General features: G+C 44.7%; 1 protein-coding gene across 2 annotated transcripts in view; it reads left to right on the forward strand.

Annotated features, from left to right (window-relative positions):
* LOC146776281 (ATP-binding cassette sub-family C member 12-like) overlaps positions 1 to 22,545 on the forward strand; it is a 1,395,717-nt gene that overhangs the window by 1,226,719 nt on the left and 146,453 nt on the right. For both annotated transcript variants that reach the window (XM_085639684.1, XM_085639683.1), the window contains exon 26: positions 3,360 to 3,549. In XM_085639684.1, coding sequence (XP_085495810.1) covers positions 3,360 to 3,549 — 190 coding nt within the window. The remainder of the gene's footprint in view (positions 1 to 3,359; positions 3,550 to 22,545) is intronic.

Genomic DNA, 22,545 nt, shown 5'->3' on the forward strand with positions numbered 1-22,545 from the left:
GTCGCTTGGGCACTTATTCTCTCTCGCTTGGATTATGCCAATGCCCTATATTGTGGCATCCCTGGATATCTGCTGAGTAAATTACAAACTATACAAAATGCCACGGCCAGACTTCTATTTAACATATCTAGAAGATCTAGTGTGAGACAGTATTTGCGTGACCTGCATTGGCTTCCGGTGGTCCAAAGTGTGCAATTTAAAGTTCTTACGGTGGCTCACAGAGTTCTGCATGGATCGGGCCCTTTATACATCAGGAAGCGGTTCTGCTTCTATGTCCCCAGCAGAGCTCTGCGTTCAGCCACCCAACATCGGATGACCATTCCCCGATTTCGCAGGTCCCGATTGGGGGGTCAGTCCATCTCTGTCAAAGCTGCTCTGGCGTGGAATTCCCTCCCTCTAGATATACAAAGTATTCAGGATTTTGGACCCTTCAAGAAACGGCTTAAAACTTTTCTTTTCAACTAGCTGATCTATGCACTCTACTCCCCAGGGTTTTTGATAACTACACACGTCAGGACACTCTTGAGTAATTGAGCGCGTTATAAAACCCTTTATAACATAACAGATACATTTTATTGTAGGCACATTATCATACCATTGTACATTTTGTCCATGGACCAAGTACACTACACATACTGCCCTTGCATACTATTGTCTGTTCGGGGACAACTCTGAAATGGTAGATTCAATAATGAGAGCTCAATTTGAACTCAGCCACAGTGCGAATCAGTCCAATTTTCATGAGATAAACTGCCCCAAAGCTTTGCTCGACAGAGGAGCATTTCCATGGATTGTCGTGGTCACCTGTGCCTGAATTCTGGCCCAGCTAAATCTGATCCCTATCTTGAGAGGAATAGAGGCCTGTTCTACACCAAACTGGCTTCTGGATGGCACACACACACAGGTAAATGGGGACCTAGACCTCTCCAGAGTATCTGGCAGAACCAAATTCACCCTATGCGCTCTAGTATAGGTAGTACTAGGAAGGAGTACAATTATATATATTCATATAATCAATTCAATCATCATAATGGTTGAATTATTCCTCTTTTTCACCATTCTTGTAATGCTGGTTACAATTCTTCGTTTCCTTCTACTAATCATTGCAGTACACATATATTACACAAGAATCCAATTGCTTCAATAAATGTTTGAAATGGTAATTTTTGTATTTTTTGTGTCTCCCCTTAGGCATGCCTGAGTTATCAATGAAAGGGTAGATCTGCTTTCAATATTTCTTTGGGGGAATTAGGGTCATGTTCTAAGGTTGCAGACACCATCAGGTACCCTTTGAGGTTTAGGGGTCCAGATGGTGCACTGTGAGCGAGCCAGAAAACAGGCCAGCATATTCTGATTGTATGAGTGAACTCAGTCCCCATAGTTTTGATGCTTCTGCTGTTTAAACGCACAGTCATACTGAATTAGTAGGAACCATACAACATTATTACATTGTCTTAAGGATTCTTTGTACCCATTAGATAATATTTTAACAAAATGTTAAAAACATGGATGAATTTTTACCTTTAATATGGTTTGCAGATATTCACAGATCATATTTCTAGGACATGTGTCCTTGCTATTGTCATTCCAGGGTGAGATAAATGACGGGGACAGCTTTTAAGGTAATTTATCATCTACTCTGATTGTTTTCAACACAATAAAAAAATTGTTTTATAAATCTGGTTGGAGCAGTATTCTCAGAGGATAATACTCTGACCAATTCAGAATGTTCTGGTGTTCCCATTCCCAGGATAATCAGTTGCAGGAACACCATACCTGGTTTTACAGGGTGTGTACCCCACCCAGCAAAACCATGGGCAGAGAGTGGCTGGAGCTTCAGGCACAAGCATAGCCCAGACCATCCCTGCCACCTCCAGCACCACGTGGAAGCAGACAATATTTCTCCAGAGAGGTCAGAGCCACCCATGACCCCAGACGTTCTACCCACCGCTGGCCAGCACTCTAAACCTCAGCAGGTCCCACACTGATATTTGCCATCTGCTCTTGGCAGGTGGTAAATACAAGTTGCTTTGTCCCCAGAATCAGGGAAACAAATCAAAAAAGACCCACATGATTAGCCCCCATTTTGAGGAGCTACTCTCATTCTGGCTGGATTTAGATTTTGAGTACCTCCTGGAATCATGGATTCCAGCCCAATCACCCTAGTGCAGCCACAACTAAGTACATAAACAGGGCACAATTGGCGGTGAGCAAGAAAATGCCATGTGATTAGCGATGTAACCTAGGCCTCATTACAATCTCAATTTGGGCAATATTTCTATGACTTTTGACCAGTAAAAACTGGTAGAATTTTTGCAGGCAAATATTGCATATTCTACATTTACATCCCTCAGATATTTGGAAAATATGTGGCGTTACCTCAATAACTATTATTCCAAGGTGTGAAAATTAGATTTGTGTGATACTGTCACACAGGTTTCATTCTGTATTCTTCAGAGTAATCTGTATATACCCAGTGAAGTACAACCATCAAGAATCCTGCAGGCATTGTAATGAGTGACCTTGTGCCACGTCTTGCAAATGTTTGTGTGTTGTGTTTATGTCCTTTGGGTCTTCCATGTTCTTTGATGGTATGGAATTTTGTGCCAGTGTATTCTTCACATAGTGTCAGCTAGGACAAGGTTGAATTGTGTTGCACTGGATGAAATACCTATACTGCTAGTTGGGTTTGATTAGGATTACGTTCTTAAAGTGTAACTGTGAATAAACTTTGATGGAACTATTCTAGATCATCATGGCTCATTCTTGAAACAAGTTAATTAGTCACTTTAATTATCTATATATAATTTGCAAACACCCTGTGAAACAATAGTCTACTTAATCCCCATATATTTCACGGTTGTAAGAATTATTAAGGTGTACCCATCATAGTTTTAACTAGTGCTGCGTTTGATCAATTTCTAAGAGGCTTTAAAATCATTCCAAAAAGGAAGTGTTTCATTTTGATATTAAAAGCCGCAGGAAAAGATGCAGGGCATAGGTGGGAAACTTTGATGAAACTGCACTAATTAGAAGAGCTACAGCGACTGATTAGTTTTAATAGGATCTTACATGTGACAGGGGGCATGGATTTCTGAGGGTTGACAACGTGCTTATGAAGGCTGTTTAACTGACGGGAATGCAAATTTGGATGGGTTTTTATTACTTTTTATAATGTTGGTTATATACTATACCTTTTGTATAATGGAGTAATCCAAACAAAGATGACAAATACTACTTATTTGTACTATTGTTTAGTCTCACTATCTACAGATCTAAGGACAATGTTTTAAAATTACAGAATTTAGTTAATTTGGGTAATACATTTTGCTCAGTTTTTGTGTTTGCATTTTTCACAGACCTGTGTTCCAGAGGCATCCAATCAAGTCAATGTTGTACAGGCTCCAAAGGGCTGGCCAACTAAGGGAGAAATCACTTTTAAAGATTATCACATGAAATATCGAGAAAACACACCAGTTGTCCTAAAAGGGCTAAACTTAACTATTTATCCTAAGGAATCAATTGGGATTGTTGGGCGGACTGGCTCTGGTGAGTTATTTCTTTCTAATTTCATTACATAACTGTATCTTATGTTTTATGTGTAGCTCTATGTCTTGCATTTTATTGTGTCTGCCATTATGTAATTAAAACATATAGAACATAGAGTTCTGTTACATTTCTCATTTGAACATACAAACAAAACCATTTTCTTTTACTTTCTCTGGTTGTCTACCACCACACCGTCCAAAACATCAAACCATTACTCATTCCAACCTCCATTAAAACCTCACTACTCAAGTACATTAAATCAGCAATACAAATAAAGCCATTCTTCCTTTTAATCTAAAAGTTTGTAGAGACAGACACATATTATCAAAAATAAAAAACATCATTAAGGGCAAAAGGGAAATATTGCCCCATTCTTAGCCACACATGAAATAAACCTTAACAGAACACATAATATTTTAGCACATTTGACCTTTTATGCCTCTCTTCACTGCCTCCCTCATTTCACATACATAACCTTTATCATATTGTCATTACTCAAAGTATTTGTCAACTGATATTCCTATATGTGTGCTTTTATATTGAAAGCAACATCAAGCCTCGTCACCAAGCTTACTTATCAAGCAGTCCTTATCCTCTGCCTACCAAATAGCTTTCAAACCTGCTAATCCATTAAACCTCAAAGTCAATATATGCAGTCATATCAATCAATCAGGCAAGACTTGTATAGCGTGGCTAATCAACCATGAGAGTATTCAGGGGCTGAGAACCCTGCTGCAAGGGAGAGTTTAGTTGAACAGCCAGGTCATGTGTTCTTTTCTGAATTCCCACCGACTGGATGAGGTACGGAGGTTAAGGGTCATTCCAGGACTTAGCCCCAAGGTAGGAGAAGGAGAGTCCTCCACTCTTGCTTTGGCAGATGTGGGGGGTGTGAGCAAGGGAGATGGAGGGGGAGTACAGCTGTCTGGTGGGTTGGTGGAAGTTCAGACAGTGGTTGATGTATGCTGGTTCCTTGGTTGTGCAGAGCTTTGTAGGTGTGGATCAGAATCTTGAATTGACATCTCTTCTGAATGGGGAGCCAGTGGAGTTTCTTGAGGTGGGAGGTGATATGGGTCCACTTTGGGAGGTCGAGAGTCAGTCTGGTTGCTCAATTCTGTATGGTCTGCAGTCTTTTCAGGAGGTGCAAGGTGATAGCTATGTAGAGTGATTTGCCGTAGTCCAGCTGGCTAGTGACTAGGTCTTGAGTGACGGTTCGTCTGGTGTGGACGGGGGGCCATTCAAAGATCTTGTGGAGCATGCAAAGCGTTTGGAAGCAGGCATTGGTGACTGCGTTGATCTGGCTTCTCATGGAAAGCTTGCTGTTCAGGATGATGCCAAGGTTGCAAGCATGGTCTGTCGGAGTGGGTGACGGTCCTAGGTCATAAGAACACCTGACATCGTTCCACGGGGAGGTGTTTTTCCAAAAGATCAGCACTTCTGATTTGTCTGTTTTGGGTTTTAGGAATTTGTCTTTCATCCAATCGGCAATGCTCGTCATGCACCTGCGGAAGTTGTCCATCATGATGAAGGGATCCTTTGATAACAAGATGATGAACTGGGTGTCGTCAGCATGGGAAATGACGTTTAGTCAGTGGGCTCTGATGATGTTGGCCAAGGGGGTCATGTAGGTGTTGAACAGTGTAGGGCTGAGGAACCTGCCTTTAGGTACACGGCAGATGATGTTCTTAGGTTCCGAAGCAAAGGGTGGTAGGCGGATTCTCTGGGTTCTTCCAGGGAAGAAGGAGGCGATCCATTTGAGGGCATGTCCATGCATTGCAATGTGGTTAAGCCTCCTGATGAGGCTGTGGTTGGACATGGTGTCAAACACTGCTGAGCAGTCAAGGAGGATCTGGGCCGCCATTTTCCCTGTCAAGGTGGTTTCTGATGTCATTAGAGGCAGTGATCAGGGCAGTTTCCATGCTGTGGTTGGTGTGCAATCCAGATCAGGAGGTGTCCAGAAGATTGTTGTTCTCTAGGTGTTCCTTGAGTTGGTGGTTGATGGCTTTTTCGAGGACTTTAGTGAGAAAGGGGAGCAGAGGGATGTGATGGTAATTCTTGAGTTCGCTGGGGTCGGTAGATGAGTTCTTGAGAAGGGATTCAACTTCTGCGGGTTTCCATTCTTCAGGCAAGGTTACGGATGTGATGGGTGCAATGAAGATGTCTGTGAGCTCGTTGCTGATCATCTTGCTCCTGAGGTTAAAAAAGTGGTGGAAACAAGGGTCCGTGGGGGCTCCTTAGTGAATGGAGTTCATGATGGCTGTGGTGTTGTGTGGTGAGCTGGTTCCAGGTGGTGAGCGGGTGGTCGGGATTAGCATCTGTCGGGGCGAGGTGGCTGAGGAAGTCGGTGGTGGTGGGTTGGATTTTGAAGTTGTTTGTATATGGTTGAGATCTTGTCATGAAAGAAGTCCACCAGGGTGTCACAGAGTTAGTGGGAGGGAATGAGGATGTTACTGGCAGCTTTGGTGAACTCCCTGATGATGTTGAAGAGTTCTTTGCTGTGGCTGGGACAGGCTTTGATGTGGTGGGCAAGGGCACTCCTTTTTATCTCCTCCAGGAGTAGGTGGTATTTGTTGAGGGATGTATTGAATGTTGATCGGTCTGTGAGCCCCTTGCTGGTGTGCCATTTCCCTTCTAGTCATTTGCAGTTGCATTTTGTAGTTCTGAGTTCCGTGGTGTACCAACAAGCCTGTTTGCAGGATCTTTTGAGTTTGATAGGCTTGATCGGGTCGACTCTGTCAGTGCGATTGGGGATCCAGGTGGAGAAATTATTGACAGCCTGTTCTATGTTGGTTACGGCATCAGGGTGGGAGACACTAAGGGCTTTGATCAACTGGCTCTCTGACACTTTTTTCCAGCTGCAATGTGAGGTGCTGGGTGGCTTGGTGGAGGTTCTAGGGGATCCTGAGATGGTGAGGTAAATTATGGCATTTTCTGTTCAGGTGAGCTCGGTGGGACAGTTGTACTTGACTCTGTCACTTGCTGTGAATATAAGGTCGAGTGTATTCCAGGGATGTGTGTGGGGTTGGTGACTAGTTGAGTGAGCTCAATGTTGTTTATGCTTTCCAGGAGGCTGGTGGTGTTGATGTTGTTAGGGTCAGTGAGGTAAAAATTGAGGTTTCTATGTAAGAAATAGTGTTTAGAGTCAAGGGTAAGCAGGGCGATGAATTAAGGGATGGTGTTGCAGAAGATGGTCCAAGGTCCAGGAGGTCTGTAAGTGGGGTGCCTCTGACGGTGGTTTTGCCATTGATTAGGAGCTGGAAGTTGAGGTGTTCTATGATAGGGTTGGTGTTGAATGCAGTGGTGTTGCAGTGGATGGTTTCTTTGTGAATAATGGCTATTCTCCCTCCGTGTTTGTTGATGCAGTCTTGGTGAGTTATCTTGTAGCCGATGGGTGTTGCTGAAGTTTGTGACATTACGCTTAGCCTCAGCCGCAGGAGTCAGTTGTAACAGGGCCACTACCTGTTCCATGGGTACTTGCTGCTGCCTACTCAGGGACATTTGCTGATACTAATATTTTCTTCGTTGCTGCTAGTTCACTGACCGGATTTCGGTCTTTTACTGTGTTATTGTGTCTTTTACTGTGTTTACTGTGTTTTTATCTGCACTCTGAACCGCATACCCTCATTTAAAATCAGAATTCACTCACCTGCCGCTTGAGCAGGATCTTTCTCTCTCTCTCTTCCTAGTCACGAGCGCCATCTTGGATCGGTCTAGATCCTAAACTTTGAGCGCCATCTTGGATCGGTCTAGATCCTAAACTTTGAGCGCCATCTTGCAACGTGCATTTACGCTCTCAGACGGGGAGACTATAAAACACAGAGTCATGCAAGCGCGCAGCTGTTTGTGACATTACGCTTAGCCTCAGCCGCAGGAGTCAGTTGTAACGGGGCCACTACCTGTTCCATGGGTACTTGCTGCTGCCTACTCAGGGACATTTGCTGATACTAATATTTTCTTCGTTGCTGCTAGTTCACTGACCGTATTTCGGTCTTTTACTGTGTTTATTGTGTCTTTTACTGTGTTTACTGTGTTTTTATCTGCACTCTGAACCGCATACCCTCATTTAAAATCAGAATTCACTCACCTGCCGCTTGAGCAGGATCTTTCTCTCTCTCTCTTCCTAGTCACGAGCGCCATCTTGGATCGGTCTAGATCCTAAACTTTGAGCGCCATCTTGGATCGGTCTAGGTCCTAAACTTTGAGCGCCATCTTGCAACGTGCATTTACGCTCTCAGACGGGGAGACTATAAAACACAGAGTCATGCAAGCGCGCAGCTGTTTGTGACATTACGCTTAGCCTCAGCCGCAGAAGTCAGTTGTAACGGGGCCACTACCTGTTCCAAGGGTACTTGCTGCTGCCTACTCAGGGACATTTGCTGATACTAATATTTTCTTCGTTGCTGCTAGTTCACTGACCGGATTTCGGTCTTTTACTGTGTTTATTGTGTCTTTTACTGTGTTTACTGTGTTTTTATCTGCACTCTGAACCGCATACCCTCATTTAAAATCAGAATTCACTCACCTGCCGCTTGAGCAGGATCTTTCTCTCTCTCTCTTCCTAGTCACGAGCGCCATCTTGGATCGGTCTAGATTCTAAACTTTGAGCGCCATCTTGGATCGGTCTAGATCCTAAACTTTGAGCGCCATCTTGCAACGTGCATTTACGCTCTCAGACGGGGAGACTATAAAACACAGAGTCCTGCAAGCGCGCAGCACAGCGGGCGCGCCGCAGGCGCGGCGGAGGAGCGCCAGAGGCAAGCCCGTCTGCGCCCGTCCGTGACCGGACTCGGCCCAGGGCCATAACTTCTGGCCCTCCACTATGCTATTCTTCCCTGCAACTAAGACAGTGGAACCCTGGCCATTCTGACCGACATTGCATTACTCGGCCTCTCTCCACTGCAGTGGGCGTTACCCCCACCCCTTGCCCTGGGTGTCAATACCAACTTCCGCAACCTCGTCTTCCTGGCTCCTCAGCCTCAGACCCCCCTAGCAATATACCTTTTCATGAATTGCATATCACTCAGCCCCATGGTTATCGAGCAGCGCTCATTAATACGCGCTCCCTTCCCTGTCACAGCTTACAGATCAGAAAGTTTATTCTTGCCCATGATCTTGACTTCCTTTTTGCCACTGAAACCTGGGGAGATGCTGGTTCAGGACCGGACTTTTTTCTGGCAACCCCTGAGGGCTATAGTGTCGCTAGGCATGATAGACATATAGGAAGAGGCGGCGGACTTGCTATCATTTACAAGAATCTCTATCGCACTACACTCGATCCCATACAGTCCATTAACTGTGAAGCAGCCACCTTTGCTATTAATATTAATCACAAACAAGCCCTCAAGGGAATTTTGCCATACCGACCTCCTGGGCCCCGAAATTCTTTCCTTGCCACACTCTCTGATTTTAATGATCTTATCATAAGTTCGCCGGAATACATGATCTTAGGAGATTTTAACTTCCCTCTGGAAGAACAGGGCAACCACGAAACCACTCAACTCACTGATGATCTCCTAACCTTAGGACTTCAACAATTGGTGAAGGGAACTACACACCAGGCGGGGCACATACTAGATGGTCTGTTTACCAATAACTCAGACATCTTTGTACAGGATATTCTTCCTCTCACCTGGTCAGATCACAGGGCCATTATCTTTGGGATCCAAACACAGCACGCTAACCCTCCCCATTCCAGGCCACGAACTAGGTTAGGGACCCGTGCTTGGAAAAATGCGGATATCCATCAGATGGCAGATATCCTGACACTATCCTTTCCTATGGGGATAGCTAATCCTGTCTTCTCAGCCTCCGACTTCCAAGACTGGATTCGGAATGCTGCTGATCAGGTGGCGCCGGAGAAGTTTACGCGACCTAACAGATTATCCCCTTCGGCGGTTTGGTATACCGAAGAGCTTAGGCTCCACCGACAACATTGCAGGATCTTAGAAAGGCGCTGGAGGAAATTTTACTGCCCCATGGCCAAGCATTCCTACAAAGACGCCCTGACAATATACAAAAAGGCTATCATTGCCCAAAAAAGTGCATTTTTCTCGGCTCAAATCGAGAATGCCAGCAACTCTTCTAGAGAGCTGTTTTCAGTGGTCACCACTCTGTCCACCCCCTCTACGGGACCTGGGGTCGAACCCTCTCAGTCTCTCTGTAATGCTCTGTCCAGCTTTTTCACCACTAAGGTAGCAGATATATACTCATCCTTTGCAGGGAACGCAGAGACAATATCCAGAGTCTGCAGTGGTGTAGAACCTGCCACCGATCATGATCCCTTCTCTTCCTTTGCTCCCATTACGCAAGATCAAATCAGCAGACTTATCTTTACTACCAAGTCTGGCTCCCCCTTAGACCCCTGCCCTCCTTCAGTGATGGCTAACCTTAGCGAGGTGATCTCTTATCCACTTATGAAAATCTGTGACACCGCATTTCAAACTGGTCACTATTCAGATCTTTGGAAGAAGGCCGTGATCAAACCTCTCCTGAAGAAACCCTCCCTGGACCCCACAGCTCTGGCCAGCTATAGACCAATAGCGTGTCTCCCCTTTCCTGCCAAAATATGCGAATCTCTGATGAATAAACAACTCTCAGAGTTCATCGATACTCACCAACTTCTCGACGAAACGCAGTTTGGCTTTAGGAAAGGTCATGGAACTGAGACCGCTTTAATAAAAGCTTCAGATGAGATTAGAGCCATTATGGACCAGGGAGGTGCGGCTGTCCTGATTCTGCTGGATTTGTCCGCAGCCTTTGACACGGTCGACCATGATATTCTGGTCGACCGTGTCTCAGCCCTGGGGATAAACGGTATGGCTAGAAATCTCATTTCATCTTTTCTTGCCTACCGTACCCAGACAGTGAAGTTGGGTAACTTCTATTCTCCTGTCTCTGCACTCCCCTGTGGAGTCCCACAGGGCTCCTCGCTAAGTCCAACGCTATTTAATATCTATGTAGCAGACTTAGCGAGGGTAATAAAGGACCATGGGCTGCGACTTACATCCTACGCAGATGACACCCAACTGGTTCTGGCAATACACAAGGACGGCCCAGCGGTGGCAGCTAATTATCAAAGCGCCATGCTTGCTGTCAGTACCTGGATGTCCTCCAACTGTCTGAGGCTTAACTCGGACAAAACCGAGGTCATGACCTTTGGTAATCTCTCCCCGGTTTGGTCTTCTGCCTGGTGGCCTGACCAGCTGGGCTCTCCTCCTGTCCCAGTTGATAAGGCCAGAAACCTGGGAGTCATTTTTGAGAGCAAGCTGTCATTCAACCTTCATGTCAACAAGGTTGTGTCATCTGCGTTCTTTATTTTAAAGAAAATTAGGAAAATACTGCCTTACCTTACCACCTCAGCTGGGAAGACCCTGGTCTCTACCCTAGTGTTTTCTAAAATCGATTATGGGAACGCCCTCTTCCTTAATACTCAGAAACTCGTTCTATCTAAGTTGCAGTCCATACAAAATACTGCTGCAAGAATTCTTCTTGACATCCCCCGCCGCCAGCCAACTACTCCAGCCATTCGTCACCTGCATTGGCTAAGAGTAGAGGGCCGCATTAAATTCAAGGCCCTCTGCATTGCCTATAAGGCAGTGCATGGCGTCGGTCCAAAGTTTCTGATTGAAGCATTCCAGTTGTATAGCCCCAAGAGACAGCTGAGATCCGCCAACTCCTGCCTGCTTCCGTTACCTCACACCAGAACGGCAACCTGGGGAGAGAGGCGCTTCCTGGTTGCCACACCTAAACTCTGGAACCTTTTGCCACTCACCATAAAAACTGCCCCCAATTTGATAAGCTTTCGTAGGCTCTTAAAGACATGGCTGTTCAATCAGTAATCCTGCGGCTTGGTCTCTCGTTTTTGTCACATGCGCCGAGACACCTTCGGGTATTTGTTTGCGCAATAAAAATCGCGAAATAAATAAATAAATAAATAAGTGATGTCAGGTGCGGAAGAGGGTTTGAGCCAGGTCTCAGTGAGGAAGATGATGTTCGGGTGAGGGAAGTGATGATGTCCCAGATCTCAGTGGCTTGCTTGCAGAGTAGTCTGCATTGAGCAGGAGGCAGGGGAGTTGTTCTGGAGCAGTTGTGGTTGGCATGGTGGTGATGTTCGTCATGCGTGCAGGTGCCCCGGTGTTGCAGGAGAACAGAAAGTGCCTGCTGACTAAAGGTCCTACCACAGAACGTAGAGAGGTGCAGCAGCAGTTGTTGTTGTGGAGTATGGGGTCCAGGGCATGGAGCTCGGTGACGGTGTATCTGCGGTTACAGGAGAGCCGGGTATCCTGGAGCCAGGCGCAGTCCAGGTGCCGACGAGCGCAGACAGACTCACCTTTGACATGCCGGCTCTGCCCCCGCTGCACAAGGCCACTGAGCGGCCCTGCTTCAGCATCCATTAGGTGGATCCTGGGAGGGGATGTGTGCTGTGAGGCGGTGGGTGGGGCTGATGCCAAGTGGGAAGTTGGAGGTAGATGCAACAAATACGACAGGAAAGACAGTGAGTACAACAGCAGCAAACACGGGTAAAACAAACTTAAGAGTCTAATGCCAATCTAAGCAAACAGCATAAAACAATGGCAATTGCAAAAAAACAGAGGACCGGGCACAGGGAACTGAGCAACACGGGACACAACAGCAGTACAGGACAATACAGACAGCAGATAGCATGAAGCAGACGGACCAGACAGAGGGAAGCCAAACAATCACCATGAGGGTGGTTGGGGCACTGTGATGTGGTCAGCGGGGCTGGTGCGAGGCGGGAAGTGGGAGGGAGAGGCAGTAAACACGGCAGAAAAAGTGAACAACACTAAGCAATAATTACAAATTGCCAATAATTACAAAACAGCGAAGCATTAGAGGGAATCAAAGTAAAACCACTTTCTTGGCAAATTCAAAACAAGGTTCCTTTGAAGTGATTTGTGATACATCATAAATTCAATCTGGCATTTAAATAATTTCACTGACAAGATCACATAATATTGATGAGGGTGCTACCAGCATAATGTCATTCTCCAAATACTAATGGGAAAAAAGTGCAAATGTTATGTTGAAATAAAAAATAATGAATTAGAAATTACGATAGTAACACACTTACACTTATTGGAGCCTGCTAAGTAAGTAAGCTGCATACATACCTTTACAAGATAATAGTATGATTGGATAACGTATCTCTTTATCCAATTATTGAACAATGTTCATAAAAGAACAACAGTAAAAAGACACATAAAATCTACTAAAATCTATATATAACAATGGACAGTCATAACATGTCCTAACCGTCATAAAACAAGTTATGCTACGGAGTTGAAAAAGGAGTTCAAAAATGTATTAAGTTATGCCAGTGCAGACCACTTTTTAAAAATCCTCCATGGAGTGTAAACATCCAGCTCATACATAATTCTGAGAAAATAAAAAGCCGGTCTGTGTTGCTGAAATCCATAAGCTTTAAGAATTGGTAATAGATATGTTCACTGGAAGGGCCTATAATTGCAGCAAAAAGAAGTGATCTAACGTTTGCAAAGAGAAATATGCACAGGGGCAAACTAATATACTTTTTGGGTCGTACTTGCCTGTTGGAACTCAGAGGTATCTGTTGAGTCACCAGCAGACTTGACTATGGCAATGTACTCTACGGCGGCGTCACCCAGAAACTCATGACAAAAGTACAGAATATTCAAAACACCACAGCCAGACTGGTCCTCAATATACCCCACCCCAGCGACATCACTGACTGAACACCTTCAAGAACTCCACTGGCTTCTAGTCAACAAAAGAATCACCTTCAAGCTCCTCACACATGCCTACAAAGCTCTACACAACGCAGGACCTGCATCTCTGAACCACCCCCTCTCATTCCACATACCTGCCAGACACCTTCGCTCCGCCCAACTGGCCCCGGCCACCGTCCGATCTACTATTCACATCAATAATACCATATCCTGTAGTAACTAATACTATTTAGAAAATGTAAGTTTGGGCGAAAGGATTTTCAAAGTGATATCCACTTATTATAGGTAAACCTTGGCGTAGTTCGCGAAGTAGCGCTACTCTTAGCTACGCAAAGTGCACTTCACACTACGCGAGCTACGCGTAGCACTTCGCGAACTGCGTAGTACCCTGTTCGCACTGTGCAAGATGCCATTTTCAATGATTGCACAGTGCGGACAAGCATCCGGCACTGTGCAATCATTGAAAACGGCATCTTGCACAGTGCGAGCTGTAGTTTTCTGCCGCTCGAGTAGATTTTTACTCCAGCGGCAGCTTTCTCAACGCAGACTGGTAGTTTCTCATCGCGAGCGGTTGCGAGCATACGCGACCACTCGCAATGAGAAACCTGACCTCACCGCGTTGAGAATCTCGCCGTGAGGTTTATTTTCCACGCTTGCGAACGGCAACTTGATGTTGCTGATCGCGAACAGGGAAAAAGTCTCGCTGGGATGTCATTTTGCTTGCTCGCGGTCACCAACTTGACGTTGAGGACCACGAGCAAGCAAAAAATGACCGCTGCACTATGCTACGCGTGTTTGCACTGTGCTACGTGCAATTCGCGTAGTGTGAAGTAGCGCAAACTTCGCAAACTGCGCGAGCGTAGCGTAGTGCTTTGCCCAGGCTGAATTATAGGCCATGTGCCACTTGATATGCTTACACAGCTCTTTTTTCTTATGACTTATTAGGGACCCAAACCATTCTTAAAGAGAGCTGCCCACAGAATTGGTTTGCAGCCATCATCAGCCCTTACATAAATGATTATGGGCATTTTTTAAGTATGTACACACTATAGTTATATATCCAATCCAATCACCAAATTTGTGACCTGTATTTATACAGTTTTTCTATATTACAGTTTTTAGTATTTACATGGATAATTGAGCGATCTGCACAACAATCTTACAACCACAATGGTTCTTCTAAAAATGCAAATTATTTACAAAAAGGTTTGGTTTTCATTTTTACCGACGTGCTATTGTTTCCTTTACATAAACTTTGACTTGTCTTTTCTTTGGTCACATATCTGCACTTTGGAGTTTTGGGATTTCTGTTCAGTATTCTATTTTTGGTAAAAGTCGATCACCACGTTGGCACGTATTCTGAATCTTGTTCCAAAAACACTTTTTTTATTTCTATCTCACGGGTCTTTTGGGCCTTCTTTCTGAGCATGTAATTTACTTACATAAACTTGTTGGCTTGGCATTTTTCTAAAACAATGTGACCTAACCGCTTGGTTGGGATGAATGGTATATTTATGTTTGTATTAATGCTTCTACAGCCTTGAGGAAGTCACTGGATGTGACGAAACGCATGTCGGCTGTTTCCGTATCTGCTCACTTGGACTGACGCACATATTTAAAGAATTTTTTTGTCATCTGTACTCATCTTGGGACTAACTTTGAGTGCATCTAGTCTTGTTAAAAACTGTTAAAGTGATGCTTTTCGCTTGCATTTAAAACTTTTTATATGTAATAAATTGATGAAATTTTGTCTAAAGAAATTTTGTTTAAATCTATCTCTGGGTTCTTACCTGTGACTAAACAGACTTTTTCCATATTGCTACAAAACTTACCAAGGTTATATACTTATAATTTCGAAAATGTAAGAGTGACAGGATTCATTCAGTTACATTTTGGTACACAGGGACCATTTGAGGTTCCAGTGTCTTCTTGCACCCATGGTAGTGAGGTGCTAGTAATCCTGAGTGGCACCGTAATTACTTGATAGTTTGTTATTGCGTACAAACTTGCAACTATATTTGCTAGCCCTGTATATATTTAAAATTCTTTGATGTGTGACTGGTTTATACACCACTACCATTGTTGTTGTACCTTCAAGAACTCCACTGGCTTCTAGTCAACAAAAGAATCACCTTCAAGCTCCTCACACATGCCTACAAAGCTCTCCACAACGCAGGACCTGCATATCTGAACCACCGCCTCTCATTCCACATACCTGCCAGACACCTTCGCTCTGCCCAACTGGCCCTGGCCACCGTCCCACAGCTCCACAAGACCAAAACCAGAGGAAGATCCTTCTCTCATCTCGCCACCGAGATCTGGAACACCCTGCCTCTCCACCTCAGGCAATCCCTCTCTTTGACCCAATTCAGGAAGGATCTCAAGACCTGGCTCTTCGACTGAACCCCTGTGCCCAGGCAGATCAGCATCACCCCACCCCGCTCAGTGCCTTGAGACCCTCACGGGTGACCAGCTGCATTATATAAACCCCTGATTGATTGATTGAATGTGCACAAGGCCAATTTCCATTAGGCATGTATGTTTTGCATGGGTGTATTTGTACCTGCATAGCGACAGAATACAAGTGAGTGCAAGTTAAGTGAGGAAAACCTTTTGAGAAGGTGGACTTGTAAAAAGGGCTATCGTGAAATTAAAGACATGCCAAATCTACTAAGCATGATTGATCGCAGTTTAGTAGTAAACTGATCTATTTAAGAAGCTGTTTTGGGCTCTATTTTCCTTCAAACATATCTCAGTGGTCTCAATTTGCTCAACACCCTTTGAGACAAGTCATATGGAAAATACCATATGAATGTTGCCTATCCTAACAATCCGAAGTATAATAGTGAAATGAACCTTAAAGTAGAGGGGTCGTTTAAAGGTGAAAAAGCAAGATGTAATGGCTCATAGGATTATTACGGAAGAGGCTGCGTGGGAGGGTAAGAGAGAGAGCACCAAACATATCCTTTTGTATTCTCTTTTTACCTCCCAGCCTATCCATATACCGGCATCATAGGCCTATGGAATTGTGCCTACATTTTGAGTGTAATCATAGAGGAAGTCTGCTAAACTAGTTATTAGAAAATGAATTGAACATGAAAATCTTTCTATAGATTTACATGGTTAAATTAAGTTATTATGGTGAAAAAGATATGAAATAGATATATTCAAGGGATATGGGCAATTACACATAATAAGACAAAGCGGCGTAGTTGGATTACATTAGTTACATTTGATAATACCTGATAAATTCCTGTGCTATCACTTTTACCAGATCCCCATCCCCAAGATTTACATCTCCATGCCCCCATGTGCTAAAATTCTTCTTAGCCATTCAATCCCTAGGGCTTTGCCACTAAATTGTGCGTGGATAAATTACACCAATGTATGTGCACAGTGTTTGGCTGTACAGAGAATTGATCTATTGTAAGCATGTTGAAATGATCGCCTTTAACCTTATGAAATGCACATATATCAACATATGCGTACTTCCTTAATTCTACAGTATTGGTGTACCGACTAAATGAACAGTTTTAGGAACGTATATGGGATTCAGTTACAATGCATTTCTGTCTCTGAGCGCATTGAATGGCTGCTTCGCAGGGGATCAACCAATGCGCATGACGCATTACAGTCCAAGAAGGTCGACAGTATTGGATTACACTTTTATCTCCGTCTCTCTCTTTAAAAGTATTCTAACTTACTCGATCCAGCTGCACTGTGAAAGTGATCATATGCCTCAAGTCTGGGGTCTTAGTTCCACAACCAACAGAAATCCATCACTGTCAGCGATAGGGAAAATGAACCATCATAGATGGAGATGGATCAAATGGAGTTCGGAAGTCTCCACAAAATACGATGACTGGAAAACAGCATTAAGTGAAGTAGGGTGGCCACTAACCGACACTGTCAGCGATTGGGAAAAGTTAACACAAACACTAATCGACGTTATGGCCCCCAATAAACCAGGACCCGTCCCCTTAAAATTCATGGCCTCAAATCCCTGGTACACAAAGGAGCTGAGGTGGTTAAAAAGTACACTGAATAAGAAGTGCCGTGCTGTCAAAATCCCAGAAAATCTGAAACTAACCAGCGAGGTAAATTCTTTGTGCGCCAAGAATAAAAGACAGATCTGGCAAGCCAAACGCGATCATGAGGAACAACATCAAACTGAACTGTTCATGGCATGTAGGCACAGAAACTCAAGACATTTTGGACAATTATAAATAGAATGAACAGCGACTCGTCTCTTACCGCCTCAAATGGAAATCACGTTATGGCAAAAAAATGGATAGAGCATGTTTCTATGCTTTATAAAGCTTCTCAGATAAATTCCACCAAGGGACTAGTCTTAAATGAATACAATTTGGCACAAATACAGCCATCATCAACTGCAACCATCTCCCATCAATATGCATTAACTTCTACAGCAGGCAGAATTGCAACGCTAATTTGGGGAGATGGTGCTCCAGGCCCAAATGGCATCCCGTCATCAATTTATAAACATGAAATCGAATTTTGGTCTGGGATACTGCAAAAGTTATTCAAGAATTGCATAGAGCGGCACACACTGCCCTCATTTTAGCAAGGCTTGATTTTCCACCCCATATATAAAAAAGCCCGATCTCTCTTCCAGACAGCTACAGACACATTGCATTACTTGACATTGAGGCAAGGTATTTTGCCTCACTACTACTTGAGGATTTACAAGACTGGGCTAAGTCAAATAACTTGCTTTGCCCCCACCAATCTGGGTTTAGAACAGCTGCGGGCCCCACTGATAATATCATAGCCATTAGGATGCTCGTCACCGGACAAATTCAGATAAAGGAAGAACTATATTGCTGTTTTATTGACTTCAGCAAAGCTTTCGACTGAGTAAATCATCATCTACTGTGGGCTAAACTCACAGCTTGGAAAATCCCAGAATCTCTATTGCAAGGTATCATATTGCTCTACTCAAACACGTGGGCGAGAGTAAAACTAGTACGAAATATGGCTGTCTCAGAGAAAATCGACATGGAACAAGGGGTCAAACAGGGGTGTGTATTAGCACCCAACCTTTTTAATTTGTGCATGTGTGATTTGGTTCCTGCCTTAAATGAAGTCAATAGTCATGCTCCCAAACTCGCGAATCAAACACATCTCCTCTCTGCTGTCCGCAGACGATATTGTCTTGCTCAGCCAGACGCCGTTAGGTCTTCAAAGACTGTTAGACGCCTTAGCTAGCACTGTCTGGCAAATGATATGCAGATTAACTATGAAGAAACAAACATAGTCATCTTTGGCCGGAAAAAGAGAAAACCACATCAATGGTATCTCGATAACCATTGTCTGACCATCGCAAATGAATATAAATATTTGCGTTGCTGGCTGGAAAATAAAGGTGGGTACCTACTACACCTGAATTCATTAAAACCAAAATTAGCCTCTCTGCAAGGTGCTTGTCAAACAATATTCAAGGGCACAAACAAGTTCTCTTTTGAGGCATTGTTGAAAATGGTCTCTGCCAAATTAGTGCCAACACTGTCATACAGTTCAGAAGCCTACACGGGATAACTGGGAGCTTTCTTAAATAGGGCAGAGTATGGTGTTCAGGTCTATTTTTCGACTGCCAGGTAATACCTCACCAGCTCAGATTAGGCTGGAATTCACATTACAGGACCAACTGCTTGTGCAAAGGGCCTGCATAATAAAATACTTGAATTCCACAAGATCTGCTGAGCAAGGATCATTAAAACAGCTCATCTGGCAGGAAACTGCGTGTCATGACAGTGTGAATCACACAAATCCTTGGCTGCAAGCCCTAGATGAAGAGTTGACGCATACAGGTTCAAGGGAGCTCTGGAACTCAAAATCAACTCATCTTTTGTTTAAAACAGCCTTGAACAGAAGTATAAAAAGAATATCAAGGAAATCAGATTGAAGAGCATTTGTAAAAAGAAAACATGTCTCTGGTGCTGGGCAGCTACGACAGAATAGGCCCACAAACATACATCAATGAAACATTTTCCTCTCACTATAAGATGAAATTTCTGCAGCTACATATGGGCTTTTTTCTCTCACTACATCTGTCACCACCATGGGTGGTCATACCTGAGTCTATGCTGTCTTTGCAATTCTTCGCAGGAGTCACTCACTCATCTGCTTTGCATTTGCCCTATACTATTGGCAGACCGCAGAAGACTGATTAAGCCCCTATGGATCAAGGATGGATTGAAGACGCTACATTAGCCGTCAGTTTCTTATTGAACAATGAGCAGCCGCAAGTGATCACAAAACTGGTAAACTCTCTAGGGTACGCGGAGAAGCAACTCAAATCAATCTCAGAAGCCCAAAATGAAGAAGGGGCGGATCAGTGAATACTAGCAGTCCTAAAAACAAACAGCTTTAATCAGACGGACTCTATTGCATCTCCTTTTCCTTAATCAAAGGCACTTTTATTAAGTTGTTAGCTGTTTATTGAAGAAGCGTTTTAATTAATTTTTACCCATGAGAATCACAGAGGTTGAATTATGAATTGTCCAGAAAAGGACTGAGAGCTGGAAAAATTGTGATAACAGCTATTACTCTGATTTTATTTGTACTTTTAGGCACTTTGACAGACTTTATTGTCTAAATAAAGTATTTTCCTATGACTACAATGCATAACTGTACATTATATCCTTAGTTGTAAATATTTTCAAGTACATAATATCCTGTTCTACACACATCCAAGTGGAATTTTTTTTATTCTTTCCCACACCTATTTTACTGTTTACACCTGAACCGTTTGGATGTAAGGAAGATGCACAGATAGGAGTAGCAAAGGGACTGCATGTTGTTGCCCAGTCCTCACCACCCTTAATAATCATTTTTGGTTTATGTATGCATGCATTGCTACATTTTTCTGCATAAAAGTCGAAATGTGTTCAAGAAAATGAAATGTAGGTAGGAAATCTCTAGGACCAGGAGAATGGTCAAAAAGACAGTGTGTAGTAGAATGGATTGTAGATCTCTGCTGCATGAAATGACACATTCCTCCTTTGCAATCATACTTTTCGAAACCTGCGATCTGCAATTTAAAGATACAGGGGATTATTTGCAAGCCCATTGTGCAGCTGGTGAGTCACTTTTTTTAATGCACCGGTGACTCAGAATGCAGACCCATATCTATGAGGCCACAGAAGGCCACTTTGTGTGATTTTTCTTGGGCACGTAGATATGGAATAGCCAAAGCAACGCAATTCACTGCGTTGCCTTAGTCTGTGCCAAGGTGTTGTTCCATGGGCATTGCGGTGGGTGTTCCCACACAACACCCATGGATTTTAACCCATTCCCAGATTTACTAGGACTTGTAAACCTGGGATTGCGTCAAAGGCCTACGCTTCCCCATGGGAGGAGTAACAAGGAGAAATAACTTTATTTCTCCTAATTGTTTCCTCTTTCTTTGTGTGCTGCATTCTGCGACCACATACGAGGAAAATGCTTCTATTCATTATTTTTGTGCAGAAAGGAACACCCATTCCTACAATGCAAACACCCTTGCACAATTGAGCAAGGGTGCCTGCGTTGGTGTTACTCAGCCAAAATGGCACAATTGCACTGGGAAAGGACTGGACTGTGCTGTATATCATAAATACAATGCATTACTGCCCTTTCCTTTTGAAGCAGGGCAGTGAAGCAAAGTGGCTTACTGTGCTGCCCTGTGTCAAAAAACTTGTAAATGAGGCCCATTGAGTACGGCACGCCGAGAGGGGGCCCTCCCTGCCACCACGCGAGAAGCCCTCATAGTTCCCCTTCTTAAGCCGGGTAAGCCTGCGTGGGATCGTTCCTCGTATAGACCCCTGGCGATGCTCAATCTTGACTACAAGATCTTGAGTCGCATTCTGGCTAGTCGGTTGATGCCCCATATGCTGAAGCTGATCCATGAGGACCAAGCTGGGTTCATTCCCTCCCACAACACTGCGATGAATGTACGCAGACTGTTGCGAATCTTGGGGTCCGACTCCTATGACAAGGAGGAGGCCTGCATTTTTGCGGTCGACATCGAAAAGGCCTTCGATAGCCTGGAGTGGCCTTACCTTTTTGACGTATTGCGGGCAATCGGGCTGGGGGAACGTTTTGTACAGTGGACGGCGCTTCTCTATAGTGCTTCCACTGCTAGGGTGAGGATGGGGGGCTTGATTTCTGATGCCTGTGCGGTCGCTCGGGGGGACGAGGCAGGGGTGCCCGTTGTCCCCCCTATTATTTGCACTGGCAATGGAGCCCATGGCTGCTCACGCCAGGTCAGGCCGGTATTTTTCAGGGCTATTAGTAGAGGGACGAGTGCAACACATAGCATTGTATGCAGACGATCTCCTCATTTTCTTGCCAGATGCTGGGGAAGCCCTACAGGGGGCACGGGGCTTGCTGGAGACCTTGGGGAGGGTGGCGGGCCTCCGGGTGAACTGGACCAAGTCATGTCTGTTTCCTACCGGGCCGGACGGGATAGTTCACCCGGGGGATGTCCCGTGGGAACCTCGGTGCTTGCCCTACTTGGGGACTCAGATTTATCATGCTCCCACTGATCTATTGGAGGGCAACGTGGGGCGAGCAGTGCGCGGGGCAAAAACCTGTTTTGATTTCCGGGGGACTCTCCCATTGTCAGTGGCCGGCAGGGTCGCCCTGGTGAAAATGGTCATATTGCCCAGGTTTCTTTATTACTTTGGGACCCTCCCAGTTTGGATCCCGGGTAAGCTCTTCCCACAAGCCCGAGATCACTTTGCGGATGTGTGAGGCATTGCCTCACGGGGGAGATTGGAGCCGGTTGTTGGCTTGGGAAGAGGCGGGAGTTATGGCACTGGGTGACCTTTATGAGGATGGTAATCTTCTCCCTTTTGACGACCTTAGGGAGCGTCACGATGTCCCGCGGGGGGACTTCCTCTTGCATGCAGCTCTGACTGCGGCTGTCAGGAAACACTGGCGGCAGGGACTGGTGGAGCCGGACACATCTCTTGCTTGTCAGTATGTAGTGATGGCAGCGGGTACTTTTAAGGCGGTGACCTGCCTTTATCGGCGGATTACCTGTGATATGTGTCAACCCCTGACTGCACTGCGACTTAAGTGGGAGGCGGATCTGGGGGCACCCATTGCAGACAAAACTTGGGAGGAAATCATGGAGCGACCATGGAAATGTTCCCGAAATGCGCGTTTCCAGCTTATCCAGTTCTATGCTTTTCATAGGGCATACCTCACGCCTAGTAAAATAGCTGAGTATTTTGGGGGGGTCGGAGGCTTGCCCCCTGAGTGACCA

The sequence above is a fragment of the Triturus cristatus genome, chromosome 12 (genome assembly GCF_964204655.1).
Source record: "Triturus cristatus chromosome 12, aTriCri1.1, whole genome shotgun sequence".
Lineage (NCBI taxonomy): Eukaryota > Metazoa > Chordata > Amphibia > Caudata > Salamandridae > Triturus > Triturus cristatus.